Source organism: Salmo trutta, chromosome 4 (assembly GCF_901001165.1).
Source record: "Salmo trutta chromosome 4, fSalTru1.1, whole genome shotgun sequence".
NCBI lineage: Eukaryota > Metazoa > Chordata > Actinopteri > Salmoniformes > Salmonidae > Salmo > Salmo trutta.
The window spans coordinates 26,437,739-26,460,366 of NC_042960.1; the positions used below are offsets into that span (position 1 = coordinate 26,437,739).

General features: G+C 40.1%; 1 protein-coding gene across 1 annotated transcript; it reads right to left on the reverse strand.

The window, feature by feature from the left end:
• Window positions 1–1,830: 1,830 nt before the first annotated feature.
• zranb2 (zinc finger, RAN-binding domain containing 2) lies at window positions 1,831–21,675 on the reverse strand. Its single transcript, XM_029750367.1, has 10 exons — window positions 21,545–21,675; window positions 8,887–8,939; window positions 8,467–8,575; window positions 8,268–8,350; window positions 8,082–8,158; window positions 7,794–7,946; window positions 7,273–7,433; window positions 5,116–5,196; window positions 3,184–3,333; window positions 1,831–2,970 (listed from the first exon to the last, which is right to left on the reverse strand). Exons 1-10 carry the CDS (start codon window positions 21,610–21,612, stop codon window positions 2,913–2,915), a joined length of 993 nt encoding a protein of 330 aa, XP_029606227.1. The 5' UTR covers window positions 21,613–21,675; the 3' UTR covers window positions 1,831–2,912.
• Between the last annotated feature and the right edge of the window lie 953 nt (window positions 21,676–22,628).

Consider the following 22,628-nt stretch of genomic DNA (forward strand, 5'->3'; position numbering starts at 1 on the left):
GGTTATTCATTGAATACATTTTAATTCATGTTACTAGCATATGCTAGTAGGCAGCTATGCCTTAAATATAATATAGGCTATCAACGGCTTTGATAGTCCAGGTGAGATCAATCATGGGCCTAAGTGTTCTGATCCCTTCTGGGTTTCTCTGAAAAGCTTTCAAATAATCCAGCACACCCCAGCAAAATGTGTGCTAATTGTTCACACAAAATATGAAATTACACTATGCCAGTCAGTTCTTGCATTAAATGAGACATTTTGGCCTTGCTGCTGATATTTCTTAAAAAAGGTCCCGAGGCCACTTGGTCCAATGGTTGAAAATCACTGACCTAGGATACTCCAGAGCCATGGGCAAGCCTAGGCCTAGTTGTTTCATTTAAGAAAATGAAGCAACTATATCCTTCACAGTGCAGTTTGCCATTTTCTGCCCTGAAAATGAACCAGAATCTGGGTTTAGCAGAGATGTTGAATATGGCAATTCTCCTTTAAGCCCAGGAAGCAGCCATTCAACTTGCCATGCACCAGCTTTTCAAGCTTAATGTCAAAATATGTTCAGTATTTATCAAAGAATGGAGTTTCACTGAGCAACTATCATTACTGCTGTCATGTACTTCCAAAAAAGGTCTAAATAAAAAAGTTGCATGCAACCAAAAAACGTGTTGTCTGGAAAGAAGTATTGTTATTGACCAAGTGTGCTGTGCCAAATCCATCTCTTCTGCACCTCCAATAAAATCCCTCATTACTGCCACGCACAGGTCGGCTGATTTAGCAGTAGGAAAGGTAATTTATTTGAATCACCTACAACAGTATATAAACGCAACACAAATCTGTTGTTTCATCCACGCTACACGTAATGCAATATTTCATGCAAGTAGATTAAGTAGACAATATAGAGTACGTTTTTACTGTGATTGTATATTTCTAGATAAGCTTTATTTTGTGTATTTTAATTCAATTCTTAATATTGTAGGTGAGGAATAGATGGACTTGGCGCATACGCACTTGGTCAAAAACAATATTATTTCCAGACAAGGCATTTTTTCAGTTGCATGTAACTTTTTATTTAGACATTTTTTTGAAGTACATCCCAGGCGTAACAGCAGTAATGACAATAGTTGCTAAGCAAAAGTCTTTGGTAAGTACCGAATCTATTTTGATATAATTAATGAAAATCTGGTGAATGGCAAGTAGAATGGCTGCTTCCTGAATTTAAAGTAGAATCGTCATATTCAACATTTCCTGTAAACCCAGATTCCTAACCCTGAAGTGCGTTTCTACATAGCCTCCTGGACGATATTATTTGGTCTGAAAATTAACAGTGGGCTCCATAATTTAGTCTGCTAGTATTTTAAGTGCCACCTAAAGACAAGACTGAATGTCAATAAAATGATTAATCCGTAACATGATGTGCTTTGATTATAGTAGTGACCTCAAGGTCAGTAGAGGGTAGCATTTGAAATTCCTGGACAGTTGGGGTTCAAAACTGGGAAATCCTCAGACTTTTGAAGTCATCCAACTCGGAATCTCAAATCGGAAACTCGGGCATCTTTCTAGAGCGCTGACTTTCCAATCCTGAAGATCACTGACGTCGTGATTTGAACTCTTTCTCCCCCCCCCCCAGTTGTCTTAACTCCAATAATTTGCATACTATCCCCACGATGATGCATCGGCGTGCATCATGGATCACATCACACGCTCAGTCACCTGTGACCGGAGATACATTTCCCACCATATCACGTTTACACAGGCCTAGATCGGGCACACTGTCATTTAAAAATGGTCTCCTGACATTCATACCTCGTGAGTTTTGCATTTGAAAATAGCACAGCAATGATTGACAGGATTTTATTCATGCTGCTTACATTTCAGTTTATTTTTAGAGATCGAGATCTTAACACATTCTATTGATACTGTCATTTTGAAGAGAAAAAATGTTTTTAAATTAATCCTTACTGCACAGTAATCATGAACTGTTTGAGTATACAACAGAGCAGAGAAACAAAGCAAAAAGATTTTAGTTTTCACAATAGAACAAGTAATTTCATGAAAACCTGTTATGAGTTTCACATACACACTTACCAAAGTTGAGTAGTGATTTTATAGGCCCTAAACATGAATTACTGTAAGACATATACTTAGTTTTACCTCAACTGTCATTGGTGGCCTAACAACTGTCAGCGCCAAATCATTTAGGGTTATTTCCTAAGCCTAAAACACCATTGGAATACCTTGCACTTATTTAAAACAAGAAATATCAGAAAGTAAAGAAAAATACTTACCTTCACTTTACCTCAAAACATAGAAAAGACTTAACAGTACATCAAATTAGTTAAGCAAGCTTATTGGTGAACACAATAGATATTTCAAGATGATGGTTTTACAGACCTGAGTTGGTCATTTTTGCCTCCCTTATACAATTTCACACACAAGAATGTTCCTGAATCACTGAAAATCAGGGGTTAAGACCAACATCTGTAAAACATCCTTGGTAAAAAATTAAAGTTCATTCTATGCCATTTTCATTACTCAAAACCTAACAATGACTGGATTAAAATGTATCCTGCCATGATATTGTGCAGTTTGGATTAAAATTGGATGTTGCCTCTTCACAATATTATTCTGTTTCTCAACAACAAAAAAGGACCAGACACCATAAGCCTATTGAACACCTAAAGTTACACACTTGATACAGACAGGGAGCTTAGTGAGCTCTAAAAAGGCAGCATGTAATGAATGGTAAAAGGAGACATGTCACCATTTTCTTTTTTTAAGGAAAATATTTGTGTACTGCAAAGCTCTGGTAAAATGAACAGCATAATGAACAGATCTGTCCTGTTTCTTTTCTTCTTTTTTTTAAACATCATTCACTGGCATTAAGATTCCTTTTTCCCGTTTTACGGGCTGCTTTAAACTTATTTCTGTTTTGAACTTGAGCCAGAATGGGAAGATCCAGAGGACTGGCCACGGCGCCTGAAACGAAACAAAATACCAGAGAGGTGAGTAGGGTGGACAGGCACGACCCTCTAACTAAGGCTTAAAATCAGCACATGCACCTGATATTACAGCATTAAGGTAAGTAAGTCACATCAAAATCTTGACTCGCGTAGTGAAAAGGGTAGATGTAGTAGATGGCAAGGCTAATATTCAGTACACCATTTTGCGGTATTCCACAGAAACCCAAACCTTTCGGACGATCGTGATCTAGAGCGCCTTTTTTTCCTCTCTCCAGATGAGGACCTGGAGCGACTACGCTTCTTTTCTCTCTCTGGCGAGGAGGAGGGCGAGCGAGTCCTCTTCCTGGGAGAAGAGGCCTTTCCAGACCTAGAGCTGGATCTTTTGTAGAGATAAATCAAGCAATCAGTGAGGCAAAAACAATAATGAACCAGGTACAGTGCATTCGGAAAGTATTCAGACCCCTTAACTTCACATTTTGTTACGTTACAGCCCTATCTAAAATTGACACATTTTCAATCTATACACAATAACCCACAACGACAAAGCGAACAGGTTTTTTGAAATGTTTGCAAATTCATAAAACAGAAATACCTTATTTACATAAGTATTCAGACTTTGCTATGAGACTTGAAATTGAGCTCAGGTGCATCCTGTTTCCATTGTTCATCCTTGAGACATTTCTACAACTTGACTGGAGTCCACCTGTGGTAAATACAATTGATTGGACATTATTTGGAAGGGCACAAACCTGTCTAGATAAGGTCCCAGAGTTGACAGTGCATGCCAGAGGACAAACCAAAGCATGATGTCGAAGGAATTGTCCGTAGAGTTCCGAGACAGGATTGTGTCGAGGCACAGATCTGGGGAAGGGTACCAAAAAAAAAAAAAAAATCTGCAGCATTGAAGGGCCCCAAGAACGCAGTGGCCTCCATCATTCTTAAAACGGAAGAAGTTTTGAACCACCAAGATGGTGAAGCATGGTGGTGGCAACATGCTGTGGGGATGTTTTTCAGCAGCAGGGACTGGGAGATTAGTCAGGATTGAGGGAAATATTAACAGAGCAAAGTACAGGGCTCCTGAGTGATGCAGCAGTCTAAGGCACTGCATCTCAGTGCTAGAGGCATCACTACAGACACCCTGGTTTGAATCCAGGCTTTAACACAACCGGCCGTGATTTGGAGTCCCATAGGGCGGTGCACAATTGGCCGGTGTAGGCTGTCATTGTAAATAAGAATTTGTTCTTAACTGACTTGCCTAGTTAAAAGGTTAAATGTGTATAAAACATTTTTTTAATAAAAATAAGAGATCCTTGATGAAAACCTGCTCCAGAGCAATCAGGACATGTTGGAAGGTTCAGCTTCCAACAGGACAACAACACTAAGCACACAGCCAAGACAACGCAGGAATGGCTTCAGGACAAGTCTCTGAATGTCCTTGAATGGTCTAGCCAGACCTCGGACTTGAAGCCAATCTAACATCTCTGGAGAGACCTGAAAATAGCTGTCCATCGACACTCCCCTTCCACCCTGACAGAGCTTGAGAGGATCAGCAGAGAAGAATGGGAGAACCTCCCCAAATACAGGTGTGCCAAGCTTGTTGCGTTATACCCAAGACTCTAGGCTGTAATCGCTGCCAAAGGTGCTTCAACAAAGTACTTAATAAGGGCCTGAAAACTTATGTAAATGTGATATTTCAGTTTATTTTTTCGTACATTTTCTAACAACCTATTTTTGCTGTGTCATTGTGGGGTATTGAGTGTAGATTGAGGAAAAAAACTATTTAATCCATTTTAGAATAAGGCTGTAACATAACAAGATGTGGAAAAAGTCAAGAGGGTCTGAATACTTTCTGAATGCACAGCAAGTGAAACAAAGGGGACACGGCCTTAAAATGGATATGACAAAGACCAACGGACATAGAAATAGTTGATTTAACATGACAAATAAATACATAAACAGGGACAAACTTGTCATTATATTGTGACACTTTCCAGAATTAAATTGGGGACATCCAAGGAAGGAACCGTATAAGGAGAAACTGTAGGATTTGAGGTCAATGCGCAGCCTCTTCTACACTTTAAATAGGCCAATATGGTTTCTGGAACATTCTGCCCAGTCACATACACTCTCTCCTAAGGAGAGTGCATGTCACCTCATTCACCTGGAGTTGGACCTGCGAGACCGGCCTCGCTCTTGGGAACTGGAGCGAGATCTGGAACTGGATGAGCTTCTAGATTGGGATCTGAAAAACAGAAAACAAGAAATGTAACAATATTTTCTAACGAGTGAAAAACAAGGGGCATGCACATAGATGAAAACAAACAAGTTACATCTATCATACATTGTGTAACAGTCCATCAATGGCAAAATAGATCAATGTTGCACACCTTAATGTGCACATAAACCAATGATCACTGGCTACTTTGGACCATGTGACAAATCAACTGAAAAACATCTAAAACTGACAATACAAGGGATTCAACCTTTTAAAAAAGCAGCTGATTCAAGCTAACATAAAAAGGTCAATCAACAATAAACAAAGTATTAAACTGGCCAGCATTAACCAACCATTCTAAAGCATGAAAAGATGCACACTTGTGAATATGCCCAGCCCCCCCCCGCCTTTTGATATCATACGCCATCTTACATTGTTGTGTCCACTTAAGTCATGGCAGTGACCTTCACTTTGTAACCAATTGACAGCAATACAGAAATCAATAACATATCTGAAAACATTAGTTGAAACAAATGACAAAAAACAGATTATACTTAATAAAAATATAAACGCAACATGTAGTGTTGGTCCCATGTTTCATGAGCTGAAAAATATTCCAGAAATGTTCCATACACACAAAGTTTCTCAAATTTTGCGAACACATCTTTTTTTTTTTACATCCCCGTTAGTGAGCATTTCTCCTTTGTCAAGATATGCCACACCTGTCAGGTGGATGGACTATCAAGACGGATTAAAACAGCATGATCATACACAGGTGCACCTTGTGCTGGGGACACTCAAATTTGCAGTTGTGTCACAACATAATGCTACACAAGTTGAGGGAGCGTGCAATTGGCATGCTGACTGCAGATATTTCCACCAGAGCTGTTGCCAAAGAATGTTAATTTCTCTAGTATTTTAGAGAATTTGGCAGTAAGTTCAACCAGCCTCAACCTAAGACCACGTATAACCACGCCAGCCCAGGACCTCCACATCCGGCTTCAACTGCGGGATTGTCTGAGACAAGTCACCCGACAGCTGATGAGAGTTTGTACAACAAAGAATTTCTGCACAAACTGTCAGAAACCAACTCAGAGAAGTTCATCTTGTTGTCCTCACCAGGGTCTTGACCCGACTGCAGTTCGGCATCGTAACCAACTTCAGTGGGCAAATGCATTTGAGAAGTGTGTTCTTCACGGATGAATCCCAGTTTCAACTGTACCGGGCAGATGGCAAACAACGCGCGTGTATGGCGTCGTGTAGGTTGAGCGATTTACTGATTTCAACGTTGTTAACAGAATGCCCCATGGTGGCGGTGGGGTTATGTATGGGCAGACATAAGATATGGACAACAAACTGCATTTTATCAATGGCAATTTGAATGCACAGAGAAACCGTGACGAGATCATGAAGCCCATTGTTGTGCCATTCATCCGCCACCATCACCTCATGTTTCAGCATGATAATGCAAGGCCCCATGTCACAAGGATCTGTATACAACTCCTGGAAACGTCCCAGTTCTTCCATGGCCTGCATACTCACTAGACATGTGGCCCATTGAGCATGTTTGGCATGTTCTGGATCAACAGCGTGTCCCAGTTCCCACCAATATCCAGCAACTTGGCACAGCCATTGAAGAGAAGTGAGACAACATTCCACAGGCCACAATCAACTCTATGTGAAGAAGTTGTATCACCCTGCATGAGGCAAATGGTGGTCACACTAGATGCTAACTGGTTTTCTGATCAACGCCCAACTTATTATTTTTTTAATTAAAAGGTATCTGTATTCCCAGTCATGTGAAATCCATAGATTTGGGACTAATGAATTCATTGAAATGGCCTTATATGAACTGTAACTCAGTAAAATCTTAGAAATTGTTGCGTTTAGATTTTTGTTCAGTGTACAAATAAACACAAGTACCCTTTTTCACATTATGATTAGGGGATAAACCCACACACATATACTGAATCACTTAAAAACAAAACAGGAGAAAAAAAGTTGCACAAAAGTACATAATTCATGAGGATCAATAGGTTATAAGGAATATTGAGCTGATACTGACATTTTGCCTGGAGTTACCCTTGACCTGTACCCTTTTACCTGGACCTGGACCGAGAGCTGGAGGAGCCCGAGGAGGATTGGGAAGACCCCGGGGTGCTATCCTTTATTGCGACTGGCTTGTCCTTCTCCCCCTCATCACCACTGGCATCCAGATCGTACTTTGACAAGTCCGCATCATCATCATCGTCGTCATCGTCGTCCTGGGGAACCAGAGATCACGGTTTCAAAATATAGTGGTATGGTGCCAAATAGGTACAAATTATATTTTTTTCTTTAAGGTTATGGACACTTCCATCCCTGTTCGTAACTGAGGTCCTCTCTGAAAGTGACCAATAAGAAGCACATTTCCCTTTAACGTTGCACAATATTTTACTGCAATATGGCCTATTAACAACTCGTGTGGCGAGCTTTCTGATGATATGTGGGTTCTCCACATTGTGCTACATACTGATATTGGACAAGAATGTTAAGCTATGGAAAAGAGCCATATTGCCCCCAAACTTGTTCAGTTAACGCGGAGCACAGGTTGCATTTTATTTCCCCATGGACCATGTCCTCACATCTAGTTTGTATTTTGAAAGGTCTCCTTCCTCTTCGTCATCATCCTCCTCCTCCTCCTCTTCTGGTTTCACTGGTTCCGCCTTCTTTTCACTCTCCTTCGAGGAAGACCTGCTACCAGGTTTCCCACGGTACTTTTTTTTTTTCCTCCCAAACTGGCAGATATTGAAATCCAAAAGTATTAGTGTAAACGGAATGGCAACATACATTGTTGTCTAAAGTATACCAAATCATAAACCAGTATTACTTGACAGTTATAAGCCCATAGTGTAGTTTCTTAAAAGATTCACCTCGTCGTATTCTCCATCAGATTCCTCTCGGTCAATGTACTCCACATTCTCCCTCTCATTGAATCCTCCACCATATCCTGATAACAGGAAAGGGCAATGGAATTAAGAATTAACTTGGAATATCCAAGGGGGCAATGCATTTCAAAACATGACAAAAAACTTCTTGGGCAGTGTTGTGTAATGTACCTGTTCTCTCCTCGAGCTTGGCATATTTAGGTGTGTTACACATGTTGCACTCAGACCTCCTGGCCCAGTTCACATTGCCGCAGCTATATATTAAAAAGGCATACAATCATGTGCTTATCAGACACAGTCAAAGCATAACCTGTGTCAAGATCAACCATGCACGAGTCAAAGTTTAATGAAGAGTTAGCTAGTTACTTACGTTTTACACTGCCAATCGTTTGCACTAAAGAGGCCCCGACTCTTCTCAGCCAGGGTCTTGCCAATCTCTGTCCCTCCTGCTTTCATCATCTTTGCCTCCGTTGTCTTTTCTGTTTCGGATAGATAGGGATTCACATTGGTGTGACATTCCTTTGACTCCGAAGTCAGTGAAACAAATCCTGGTCATGTTATTCCTTGATACCGCCTAACACATGAATTGTCAGTGGTTACTTTTCTGATGGACTCACATATCTCTTTACAGGCTGACTGACATCAAGAGAACCAGCGTTTACAACTAAGTCTCATCACAATGAACCTTATTCCTCCAACCAAACGATTGTGCATTTGTGGAGCGATTAAGTGTAATGAGTCATGACAGGGTAGTAAGTGTAGTACTGGGTCATATAGAGATATAACTTACCACTGCCACATCTATTACAACTTGTTCTTCTTGCAAAGTTCACATTTCCACACCTAGAGGAAAATAATGTGTCAAAATGAGCATATGTCCAATCAAAAACAACTTTTTTGAACAATGGGTAAAATGTTCCTGCGTTTTTGGACACCCTACATAAAGCACAATACAACAATTATTTTACTGTACTGAGACAGCTCATCGTTAGGAGAGTGAAGCCATTTATTTGTTATTTTGGATCGATACTTCTGCATTTTGAAACACAGAATGTCAATCAACAAACTCCTTGAGGCCATAGTAATGCAGGGGTTTACTGGGTCTGAAGCCAGTAAGAAAAAAATGCAAAAGTTTGGAATCACTTAAAACTGTCCTTGTTTTTGAAAGAAGCACATTTTTTTGTCCATTAAAATACCATCAAATTGATTAAAAAGTGTAGATATTGTTAATGATTATTGTAGCTGGAAATGGCAGATTTTTAATGGAACTTCTACAAAGGCTTATACAGAGGCCCATTATCAGCAACAATCACTCCTGTGTTCCAATGGCACGTTGTGTTAACAAATCCAAGGCTTCATTTTAAAAGGCTATTTGATCATAACAAACCCCTGCCTAGAAGCCAGCATCCCGGAGTCGCCTCTTCAGTGTTGCCGTTGAGACTGGTGTTTTGCGGGTACTATTTAACCTGTTGGGGCTAGGGGGCAGTATTTGCACGGCCGGATAAAAAAACGTACCCGATTTAATCTGCTTACTACTACTGCCCAGTAACTAGAATATGCATATAATTAGTAGATTATTGGCTTTGGATAGAAAACACCCTAAAGTTTCTAAAACTGTTTGAATGGTGTCTGTGAGTATAACAGAACTCATATGGCAGGCAAAAACCTGAGAGATTCCTTTACAGGAAGTGGCCTGTCTGACCATTTCTTGCCCTCCTTGATCATCTAACAAAAACAGGGGATCTCTGTCATGACGTGACACTTCCTACGGCTCCCATAGGCTCTCAGAACCCGGGAAAAAGCTGAATGACGTAATTCAAGGCCCAGGCTGAAACACACTAGCGCGTTTGGCAAGTGCTCTATCAGAGGGCCATCAGACTGAGGCTCGTGCATGAGGGGATAGCATGCTTTTACTTTCACTCTCTTTGTAATAAAAAACGATTTCCCGGTCGGAATATTCTCTTTTTTACGAGAAAAATGGCATAAAAATTGATTTTAAACAGCGGTTGACATGCTTCGAAGTACGGTAATGGAATATTTAGACATTTTTTGTCACGAAATGCGTCGTGCTCGTAACCCTTATTTACCCTTTCGGATAGTGTCATGAACGCACAAACAAAACGCCGCTATTTGGATATAACAATGGATTATTTGGGACCAAACCAACATTTGTTATTGAAGTAGAAGTCCTGGGAGTGCATTCTGACGAAGACAGCAAAGGTAATAACATTTTTCTTATAGTAAATCTGACTTTGGTGAGTGCTAAACTTGCTGGGTGTCTAAATAGCTAGCCCTGTGATGCCAGGCTATCTACTTAGAATATTGCAAAATGTGCTTTCACCGAAAAGCTATTTTAAAAATCGGACATAGAGTGCATAGAGGAGTTCTGTATCTATAATTCTTAAAATAATTATGCTTTTTGTGAACGTTTATCGTGAGTAATTTAGTAAATTCACCGGAAGTGTTCGGTGGGAATGCTAGTCACATGCTAGTCACCTGCTAATGTAAAAAGCTGGTTTTTGATATAAATATGAACTTGATTGAACAGACACGCATGTATTGTATAACAATGTCCTAAGATTGATCTTCATCAGATGACAAAGGTTAGTGCTGCATTTAGCTGTGGTTTGGGTTTGTGTGACATTATATGCTAGCTTGAAAAATGGGTGTCTGATTATTTCTGGCTGGGTACTCTGCTGACATAATCTAATGTTTTGCTTTCGTTGTAAAGCCTTTTTGAAATCGGACAGTGTGGTTAGATTAACGAGAGTCTTGTCTTTAAAATGGTGTAAAATAGTCATATGTTTGAGAAATTGAAGTAATAGCATTTCTAAGGTATTTGAATAACGCGCCACGGGATTCAACTGGCTGTTGAGTAGGTAGCGTCCCACCTAGCCCAGAGAGGTTAACAAACTATAGTTTTGGCAAGTCGGTTAGGACATCTACTTTGTGCATGACACAAGTACTGTTTCCAACAATTGTTTACAGACCGATTTCACTTAAAATTCACTGTATCACAATTCCAGTGGGTCAGAAGTGTACATACACTAAATTGACTGTGCCTTAATTAACCTCTCTGGCGCATGTGGGACGAACTCGTCCCACCTACGTAACAGCCACTGATATCCAGTGGCGCGATTTTTGAATCGTTAGAAATACTATTACTTCAATTTCTCAAACATATGACTATTTTACAGCTATTTAAAGACAAGAATCTCGTTAATCTAACCCCACTGTCCGATTTCAAAAAGGCTTTACAACAAGAGCAAAACATTAGATTATGTCAGCAGAGTGCCCAGCCAGAAATAATCAGACACCCATTTTTCAAGCTAGCATATCATGTCACATAAACCCAAACCACAGCTAAATGCAGCACTAACCTTTTATGATCTTCATCAGATGACACACCTAGGACATTGTGTTATACAATACATGCATGTCTGTTCAATCAAGTTCATATTTATATCAAAAAACAGCTTTTTACATTAGCATGTGACGTTCAGAAAAAGTAAAACCCCCGCAAACTTCCGGGGAATTTACTAACAGTTTGCTAAATTACTCACGATAAACGTTCACAAAAAGCATAACAATTATTTTAAGAATTATAGATACAGAACTCCTCTATGCACTCTATGTCCGATTTTTAAAATAGCTTTTCGGTGAAAGCACATTTTGCAATATTCTAAGTACATAGCCCGGCATCACAGGGCTAGCTATTTAGACACACACCCAGGTCAGCCTCCACCAAAATCACATTTCCTATAAGAAAAATGTTCTTACCTTGCTTGTTCTTCGTCAGAATACACTGCCAGGACTTCTACTTCAATAACAAATGTTGGTTTGGTCCCAAATAATCCATCGTTATATCCAAACAGCGACGTTTTGTTCTTGAGTTCTAGACACTATCAGAATGCTACATCACGGTCTCGAGCATGGCGCATTGGCGTGACAAAAAATGTCTAAATATTCCATTACCGTACTTCGAAGCATGTCAACCGCTGTTTAAAATCAATTTTTATGCCATTTATCTCGTAGAAAAGTGATAATATTCCGACCGGGAATATGCATTGAGCCTAAACAGCCGAATTAAATTTCTCCTCAGGAGCGAATCGTGCACGCGCCTCATTCAAAGGTCCTCTGAGCCGCCACTTGCCAAAGGCGATAATGTGTTTCAGCCTGAGGCTGCCTCGTAAACCTTCAGGTATTTCCCGGGTTCTGAGAGCCTATCAGAGCCCTGGGAATTGTCACGTTACAGCTAAGATCCTTACTTTTCAATAAACAGATGCAAGACGCACGACTCCTTGTCAGACAGGGTACTTCCTGCATGAAACCTTGTCAGGTTTTTGCCTGCCATAGGAGTTCTGTTATACTCACAGACACCATTCAAACAGTTTTAGAAAATTCAGAGTGTTTTCTATCCAAACCTGAACAATAATATGCATATTCTAGCTTCTGAGTTGGTGTAGGAGGCAGTTAAAAATGGGCACATATTTTTTCCAAAATTCTCAATACTGCCCCCTAGGCCAAACAGGTTAAACAACTTGGAAAATTCCAGAAAATTATGTCATGGCTTTAGAAGCTTCTGATAAGTTAACTTTTTTGGGATTGGGGGCAGTATTTTCAAGGCTGGATAAAAAACGTACCTGATTTAATCTGGTTACTACTCCTGCCCAGAAACGAGAATATGCATATAATTAGTAGATTTGGATAGAAAACAATAAAGTTTCTAAAACTGTTTGAATGGTGTCTGTGAGTATAACAGAACTCATATGGCAGGCCAAAACCTGAGAAAATTCCATGCAGGAAGTGCCCTGTCTGACCATTTCTTGGCCTTCTTTATTCTCTTTATTGAAAGCGGATCTCTGCTGTAACGTGACACTTTCTAAGGCTCCCATAGGCTCTCAGAAGACTAAAGAAAAACATTTGTAGACCTCGACAAGTCTGGTTCATCCTTGGGAGCAATTTCCAAACGCCTGAAGGTACCACGTTCATCTGTACAAACAATAGTATGCAAGTATAAACACCATGGGACCAAGCAGCTGTCATACCGCTCAGGAAGGCGACGCGTTCTGTCTCCTAGAGATGAACGAACTTGAGCGAAAAGTGCAAATCAATCCCAGAACAATAGCAAATGACCTTGAAGATGCTGGAGGAAACAGGTACAAAAGTACCTAAATCCACAGTAAAACAAGTCCTATATCGACATAACCTGAAAGGCCGCTCAGCAAGGAAGAAGCCACTGCTCCAAAACCACCATAAAAAAGCCAGACTACGGTTTGCAATTGCACATGGGGACAAAGATCGTACTTTTTGGAGAAATGTTCTCTGATCTGATGAAACAAAAATAGAACTGTTTGGCCATAATGACAATTGTTATGTTTGGAGGAAAAAGTGGGATGCTTGCAAGCCAAAGAACACCATCCCAACCGTGAAGCACGGGGGTGGCAGCATCATGTTGTGGGGTGCTTTGCTGCAGGAGGGACTGGTGCACTTCACAAAATAGATGGCATCATGAGGAAGGAAAATTTTGTGGATATATTGAAGCAACATCTCAAGACATCAGTCAGGAAGTTAAAGCTTGGTTGCAAATGGGTCTTCCAAATGGACAATGACCCCAAGCATACATCCAAATTGTGGCAAAATGGCTTAAGGACAACAAAGTCAAGGTATTGGAGTGGCCATCACAAAGCCCTTACCTCAATCCTATAGAACATTTGTGGGCAGAACTGAAAAAAATGTGTGTGAGCAAGGAGGCTTTACAAACCTGACTCAGTTACACCAGCTCTGTCAGGAGGAATGGGCCAAAATTCACTCAACTTATTGTGGGAAGCTATCAGAAACTTTTGACCCAAGTTAAACAATTTAAAGGAAACACTACCAAATACTAATTGAGTGTATATAAACTTCTGACCCACTGAGAATGTGATGTCAGAATAATAGAGAATTATTTCTTTGATTTCACATTCTTAAGTGGTGATCCTAACTGACCTAAGGCAGGGAATTTTTACTAGGATTAAATGTCAGAAATTGTGAAAAACTGAATTAATGAATGTAGCTAAGGTGTATGTAAACTTCCGACTTCAACTCTACAAAGACTTAAAAATCACTGGCCACTAGTGATTACATATGTATATGCTGTATCTTAGTCTATACGCTCTGAGATTGCTCATCCAAATATATATTAATTTAGATTGTGTATTGTTAGATATTACTGCACTGTTGGTGCTAGAAATACATGCATTTCGCTACAACCGCAATAAAAATCTGCTAAACACGTGTATGTGACAAATACAATTTGATTTGAATTAACAGGTGTACCTTGTTTAAAGTTACATTTGTGGAATTTCTTTCCTTCTAAATGCATTTGAGCCAATTAGTTGTGTTGTGACAAGGTAGGGTTGGGTATACAGAAGATAGCCCTATTTGGTAAAAGACCCAGTCCATATTATTGCAAGAACAGCTCAAATAAGCAAAGAGAAACGACAGTCCATCATTACTTTAAGACATGAAGGTCAGTCAATTCGGAAAATTTCAAGAACTTTCAAAGTTTAAGCACAGTCGTAAAAACCATCCAGCGCTATGATGAAACTGTCTCTCATGAGGACCGCCATAGGAAAGACCTATAGTTACCTCTGCTGCAGAGGATAAGTTCCTTTTAGTTACCAGCTTCAGAAATAGCCCAAATAAATTCTTCAGAGTTCAAGTAACAGACATCTCAACATCAACTGTTCAGAAGACTGCGTGAATCAGGCCTTCATGGTTGAATTGCTGTAAAGAAACCACTGCTGAAGGACACCAATAAGGACACGTTTGCACACTCTTGGCATTCTCTCAACCAGAATTCGCTGGGTACTCTGCTGACATAATCTAATGTTTTGCTTTCGTTGTAAAGCCTTTTTGAAATCGGACAGTGTGGTTAGATTAACGAGAGTCTTGTCTTTAAATAGCTGTAAAATAGTCATATGTTTGAGAAATTGAAGTAATAGCATTTCTAAGGTATTTGAAAATCGTGCCACAGGATTCAACTGGCTGTTACGTAGGTGGGATGATTTCGTCCCGCCGGCCCTAGAGAGGTTAAATGTATTTTGATGTTTCACACTTTTGGTTACTACATGATTCCATGTGTTATTCCACAGTTGATGCCTTCACTATTATTCTACAACATAGAAAATAGTAAAATAAAAAAAAGGAAAACCCTTGAATGAATAGGTGTAAAAACTTGACTGGTACTGTGTACACATGCATTCGGAAAGTATTCAGACTCCTTGAGTATTTTACTTCATTTTGTTACATTACAGCCTTATTCTAAAAACTTTTTTTTTTTTTATGAAATAACTTCTTTACATATGTATTCAGACTCTTTGCTATGAGACTCGAAATTGAGCTAGGTGCATCCTGTTTCCATTGATCCTCCTTGAGATGTTTCTACAACTTGACTGGAGTCCACCTCTGGTAAATTCAATTGATTGGACATGATTTGGAAAGGCACACACCTGTTTATATAACAAGGTCCCACAGTTGACCGTGAATGTCTGAGCAAAAACCAAGCCACGAGGTCGAAGGAATTGTCCGTAAAGCTCCGAGACAGGATCGTGTCAAGGCACTGATCTGGGGAAGGGTACCAAAACAAATCTGCAGCATTGAAGGTCTCCATAAACACATTGTTTTGAACCACCAAGACTCTTCCTAGAGCTGGCCGCCCGGCCAAACTGAGCAATCTGGGGAGAAGGGTCTTAGTCAGGGAGGTGACCAAGAACCCAATGGTCACTTTGACAGAGCTTCAGAGTTCCTCTGTGGAGATAGAACATTCCAGAAGGACAACCATCTCAGCAGCACTCCACCAATCAGGCCTTTATGGTAGAGTGGCCAGACGGAAGACACTCCTCAGTAGAAGGCACATGACAGCCCGCCTGGAGTATGCCAAAAGGCACCTAAAGACTCTCAGACCATGAGAAACAAGATTCTCTGGTCTGATGAAACCAAGTTTGAATTCTTTGGCCTGAATGCCAAGAGTCAAGTCGAAGAAACCTGGCACCATCCCTACGGTGAAGCATGGTGGTGGTAGCATCATGCTGTGGGGAATGTTTTCAGCAGCAGGGACTGGGAGACTAGTCAGGATCGAGGGAAAGATGAACAGAGCAAAGTACAGAGAGATCCTTGATCCTCAGGACCCTCAGATAAGCTTCACCTTCCAACAGGACAATGACCCTAAGCACACAGCTAAGACAACGCAAGAGTGGCTTCGGGACAAGTCTGAATGTCCTTGAGTGGCCCAGCCAGAGCCCAGACTTGAAGCCGACCTAACATCTCTGGAGAGACCTGAAAATAGCTGTGCAGCGACGCTCCCCAACCACACTGACAGAGCTTGAGAGGATCAGCAGAGAAGAATGGGAGAAACTCCCCAAATACAGGTCTGCCAAGCTTGCAGCGTCATACCCAAGAAGACTCAAGGCTGTAGTTGCTGCCAAAGGTGCTTCAACAAAGTACTGAGTAAAAGGGTTTGAATACTAATGTAAATATGATATTTCAGTTAATTTTATACAACTGCAAACATGTGTCATTATGGGTTATTGTGTATAGATTGAGGGGGAAAAAATCTATTGAGTCCATTTTAGAAAAAGGCAGTAACGTAACAAAATGTGACCGACCGCCTTGAGTGTCTTATGAAGCAAAATTTGAAAGTGTTTTTTTTTTTTGTATTATTGACATGTTTCCAAGTACGGTAATGGAATATTTTGAATTTTTTTTGTCACGAAATGCACTCGCGCGTTACCCTTCGGATAGTGACCTGAACGCACGAACAAAACGGAGGTATTTGGATATAACTATGGATTATTTGGAACCAAAACAACATTTGTTGTTGAAGTAGAAGTCCTGGGAGTGCATTCTGACAAAGAACAGCAAAGGTAATCCAATTTTTCTAATAGTAATTCTGAGTTTAGTGAGTCCCAAACTTGGTGGGTGTCAAATTAGCTAGCCTGTGATGGCCGAGCTATGTACTCAGAATATTGCAAAGTGTGAATTTATTAAAAAGCCACGTTAGACAGGATTACCTACAAATACTGACCAGCTCAAATATACAGAAGCGTGCCATATGGCAGACCAATCCGAACTCATCTCTGCATGTCCAACCCACTTATATCAGACAATTATAGCAAGCGGGAAGGTTGCTGACTTTTTCTTTGGCTAAACCAATTGCGCTCGTAATTTAACAATTGTATTCATATTTACAGAGGGCATACACTTGTGTTATTAACCTGTTGGGGCTTGGGGGCAGCATTGAGAATTTTGGAAAAAATATGTGCCCATTTTTAACTGCCTCCTACACCAACTCAGAAGCTAGAATATGCATATTATTGTTCAGGTTTGGATAGAAAACACCCTAAAGTTTCTACAACTGTTTGAATGGTGTCTGTGAGTATAACAGAACTCCTATGGCAGGCAAAAATCTGAGAAGGTTTCATGCAGGAAGTGGCCTGTCTGACAAGGAGTCGTTCTTCTTGCCTCTGTTTATTGAAGAGTAAGGATCTTAGCTGTAACGTGACAATTCCTAGGGCTCCAATAGGCTCTCAGAACCCGGGAAAAATCTGAACGATGACGAGCCAGCCTCAGGCTGAAACATATTATCGCCTTTTCCAAGTGTCCAATTAGGTGACAATAGAACTAGGCGCGTGCGCGATTCGCCCCCGTGGAGTATTTTCCATTAGGCTGTTTAGCTTATTGCAGATTCCCGGTCGGAATATTATCGCTTTTCTACGAGATAAATTGCATAAAAATTGATTTTAAACAGCGGTTGACATGCTTCGAAGTACGGTAATGGAATATTTAGAATTTTTTTGTCACGTTCTGCGCTATGCGCTCGACCATGATTTAGCATTCTGATAGTGTCTAGAACGCAAGAACAAAACGTCGCTGATGGAACATAACGATGGATTATTTGGGACCAAACCTACATTTGTTATTGAAGTAGAAGTCCTGGGAGTGCATTCTGACGAAGAACAGGAAAGGTAAGACCATTTTTCTTATAGGAAATATGATTTGGTGAAGGCTAATCTTGCCGGGTGTCTAAATAGCTAGCCCGTGATGGCTGGGCTATGTACTTAGAATATTGCAAAATGTGCTTCATCCGAATTTTAAAATCGGACATATTGAGTGCATAGAGGAGTAATGTATCTATAATTCTTAAAATAATTGTTATGCTTTTTGTGAACGTTTATCGTGAGTAATTTAGCAAACTGTTAGTAAATTCCCCGGAAGTTTGCGGGGGTATGCTTTTTCTGAACGTCACATGCTAATGTAAAAAGCTGGTTTTTGATATAAATATGAACTTGATTGAACAGACATGCATGTATTGTATAACATAATGTCCTAGGTGTGTCATCTGATGAAGATCATAAAAGGTTAGTGCTGCATTTAGCTGTGGTTTGGGTTTTTGTGACATTATATGCTAGCTTGAAAAATGGGTGTCTGATTATTTCTGGCTGGGCACTCTCCTGACATAATCTAATGTTTTGCTTTCGTTGTAAAGCCTTTTTGAAATCGGACAGTGTGGTTAGATTAACGAGAGTCTTGTCTTTAAATAGCTGTAAAATAGTCATATGTTTGAGAAATTGAAGTAATAGTATTTCAAACGTTTCAAAAATCGCGCCACTGGATTTAAGTGGCTGTTACGCAGGTGGGACGAATTCGTCCCACCTGCGCCAGAGAGGTTAAGGCACATGAAAGTTCATATGTTCTAGAAGGCATTTCTGCCAAAAAACACATTTTGGGTTCAAACTGCTCTCCTGTGAAGTAGTGACCCTCGACATAATCCTAGTTTCCTGAAATTAGTCACAAATGTGAAGGGGTCTGAATACTTTCCGAATGCACTGTATGTGATATACACACACACACACATATATATACATATATACATACACATATATATATATATATATATATATATATATATATATATATATATATATATATATATATATACACATATATACACACACACATATATACATACACACACACACACACACATACACACACATACACACATACATACATACATACATACATACATACATACATACATACATACATACATACATATATATATATATATATAGCAACCACAGGAGGATTCAGGAGCCTGCTCTCAAAGAGTGTAGACAGCCTGCTGCCGCTTTGCTAATCGTCAGATGGGGAGGAGATGAGGTAAGGGGCCCACAAGTGGGTAAGTGGGGGCCCTGCCTTGATTGGATAACTGATTAATAAAAATAATCCATTGCATAATAAATAAATGTGACTGGTTATGTGTGAGTTGAGCCCAAGCCCTATGCCCAAAAAACAAACACTTATTTTTACACAGGAACGTAAACTCATTATCAAAAAGTGTTGTTTTTTTTAGCAGAAATGCCTTCTCAAACATGTGAAATTTCATGTGCCTTAATAAACTTGTATGCCATCTGTAAATACGAATACAATTGTTAAATTACGAACCCAGTTGGTTTAGCCACAGAAAGACAACGTTCCCACTTGCCATGATTGGCTGAGATAATAAGTGGGCTGGAGATGCCGAGAAATTAGTTTGGATTGGTCTGCCATATAGCACGCCTCTGTTTATTTGAGCTGGTCAGTATGTCTAGTTAATCCTGTCTAATGCGGCATTTAAAAAAAAAAAAAGCGTAGTAAAACTGCACAAGTGTTGCTCTCCATTTTCGGGTGGACCAAGTTTTGAAACCAGTGGAATTTGAGTATGATGTGTTTTCTCCATCTCCGGATTACATCTTGAAACTAAGGGTATTTATGGAATCCGACAGGAGATGCATCCATCCATGATGTATACGGGTAAGAGTCTACATTCAGATATTACACGTTTCTAACTGACAGAAAGTGGTTTCATTTCAAGTGTACCGTTAGCTGGCTGTCTCACCAACCAACGTTACGGTATGAGCTTATTATTTGTATCTCAGAGCCATTTGCTTGGCTAGTTTTAGCCTAATGTTAGCTAGCTAACATTGAACCTGGTTGGTTAGCGACCTGCAGATTCATGCAGGGTAGTAACATGAGTTGGGATTATGATTCATTGTTTAGCTAGCTAATAAAACACTCCACTATGCACGTAACCATTTTGGGTGCGTTCATAAATTCAGTTTGGCCATCTACGCCTATTTCAGGGCACTCTCATCTGAGTGTGCCAGAACGCAGAATAACTCATTTACAAACACTCAACACCAGTTAAATATGTTCTGTGTCAGTAAACGTGGGCAAAAAAAGCGTAATTAAATTATTGCCAGTGGCAGTTAGTCACCAACACTCTGGATAACACGAAAACAGCCTAACCAGTTCTACTAGGGCGAGTAAAATGGTCAGTTTGGGTGAGGGCTAAAGTTTAAGAGGGTGTACGATGCTGAATGGGTGTACACAATGAAGAGCTCTTCAGTAGGAACCCAAAAAATTCAAAGGCCATTTTTTCAGCAGTTAGGTTACAAGTTTAACTTTCAAAGCAGAATTTACTTTCCCATTGTTACTCAAATGAAGTATATGATATAATTGTGTAGCTCTGTGTCTCTGCTTTTATCCAATGTAAACACACAATTTAAAGTTTTGCTACATAAGACTGAATCAAGGCGGTCGGTCAAATGTTGGTACACGGATTTGTTCATAGAAAATTGTGCTGGGAAGAGGAAAGCCCCGGGGCCTATGAATTCTTATTTCAATACGAATTGGTTAGCTAGCTAGCTAGTACCACTAGAATTAGTGATATTGAAAAGGTTATCGTACAGTGTGGCCCACTTAGTAGAGAATGTCACTTGCAACGCCAGGGTTGTGGGTTCGATTCTCACGGGGAACCAGTATGAACATGTATACACTCACATACTGTAAGTCATTCTGAATAAAAGCGTCTGCTAAATGACTAAAGTAGAACTGTAAATTGTGTCGAGTGGACAAATTGACCAACCATAGCGAGCCGCCATCTAACGTTAACCCCCCACTTATCATTGGCACACTGGCTAAAATTAAGCCAGTTGACATAACTAACGTTAGTTAACTAACTTGCCAACGCTAGTGTGTGCTTGCAAGCCATCCATCTTTCATTGAACATCGGGGTTAGTTGTCCAACAAGCTGCACCACACATCAAGGGGAGTTAAGCTCGCAAACGATTTTATATGCACTGGCTGCACACACGTAACGTTAGTTGGCTAGCTAGTGAGTTATGGCTAACAATACAGCTAACGAGATACGTTGTTGCTAGCTATAACTACCGTTAGTAATTCTTGTTTAGTATCAAGGTAGCTAAAATAGCTAGTATTGGGCCTTGTCCTTTGTAACGTTAGCTAGCTAATTCACGTTTCGCTAACATGTGGTGAAAGCTAGACACAGCAAGCCTAACATTTTATTTGAATGCCTCTCCAACAACATGTCTGTTCAAAATGTAGCTTGTTCGTTATCTTACTTCTTATCAGGGCAAATCCAGTCTCCATCGCTCACGCGAAAACTCTTCCCAGATATTTTTGTATCCATGGCTAATCGCTAGCTGGCCTCACGACGCCTGAAAGAAAGAATCTTCTTCTTCTTCTTCTTCTTCTTCTTCTATGCGATCATGGCGGTCCACAAACAAACGTTTAAAGTGCATGCCGCCACCTACTGTGCTGGAATGTCATATCAATCATGATCTGCCAAATTCTGTACTACCATGAAAATAAAATGCAAAACCAAATAAAGGCGTCAGCGCTACCATGTGCCTTTTAATACAGCGCTTTATGACAGTTGAAAGGACATGTCAATATCATGTAAACAAAACCGATTGACCATTTAGCAGGATGGATTTCTGGTGAGTTTTATTGCAGATGGCTTACCGTTCATTTTATTATATATTTTGAAATGCGCGAGTAACAGTCTTGTGGCCCTGATTACCCGTTGTCTGAACATTATGACAACTTATTACAGTGTTTGACGTAGCTAGGTCTATAATTGTATGTTGGTCTGTGCACGTGTATGGACTACGGTAGCTAGCTGTGATGGAGTTGGATAGTTATGACGTTGTGTGTGGTACTGTATATTTGGACATAATTGTGTCAAGTTCTGTACCTGATCACATCCATGATCGTTATTAGTTTATAATGGCACAACAATATTCACCTGAATGACCCCTGATTGAATGACCCCTGATTTCCTAGTAACCAGAATGGATGGCCGACCGACTGCCTGGTTGGTTATATGGGTAGTTGTGTCCTCGCAGAGGGTTTGGAAGGTGCTCCTTTTCAGTCTGAAGTGCATTTTGAAGTCATCAATGAATAGGTACACTTTTTTTCGCCATAGTCTGGAATCCGTGTGCGTGTAAATTGCGGATTGGGTGTTAACATAACAGTGTCATACTCTTAAAATATGAGACTACTGTAGCAAGTTAGTTACTGTATCTGTCTAGAATAGCCTGCTACGTTAATAGCTAAGTAAGTTCCGTTATACTACTGTAGCTATTGCCATTCCAGCTGACAATCAGCTGATTGCACTTGCTAACGTTAGCTAGCTGGCTAGTT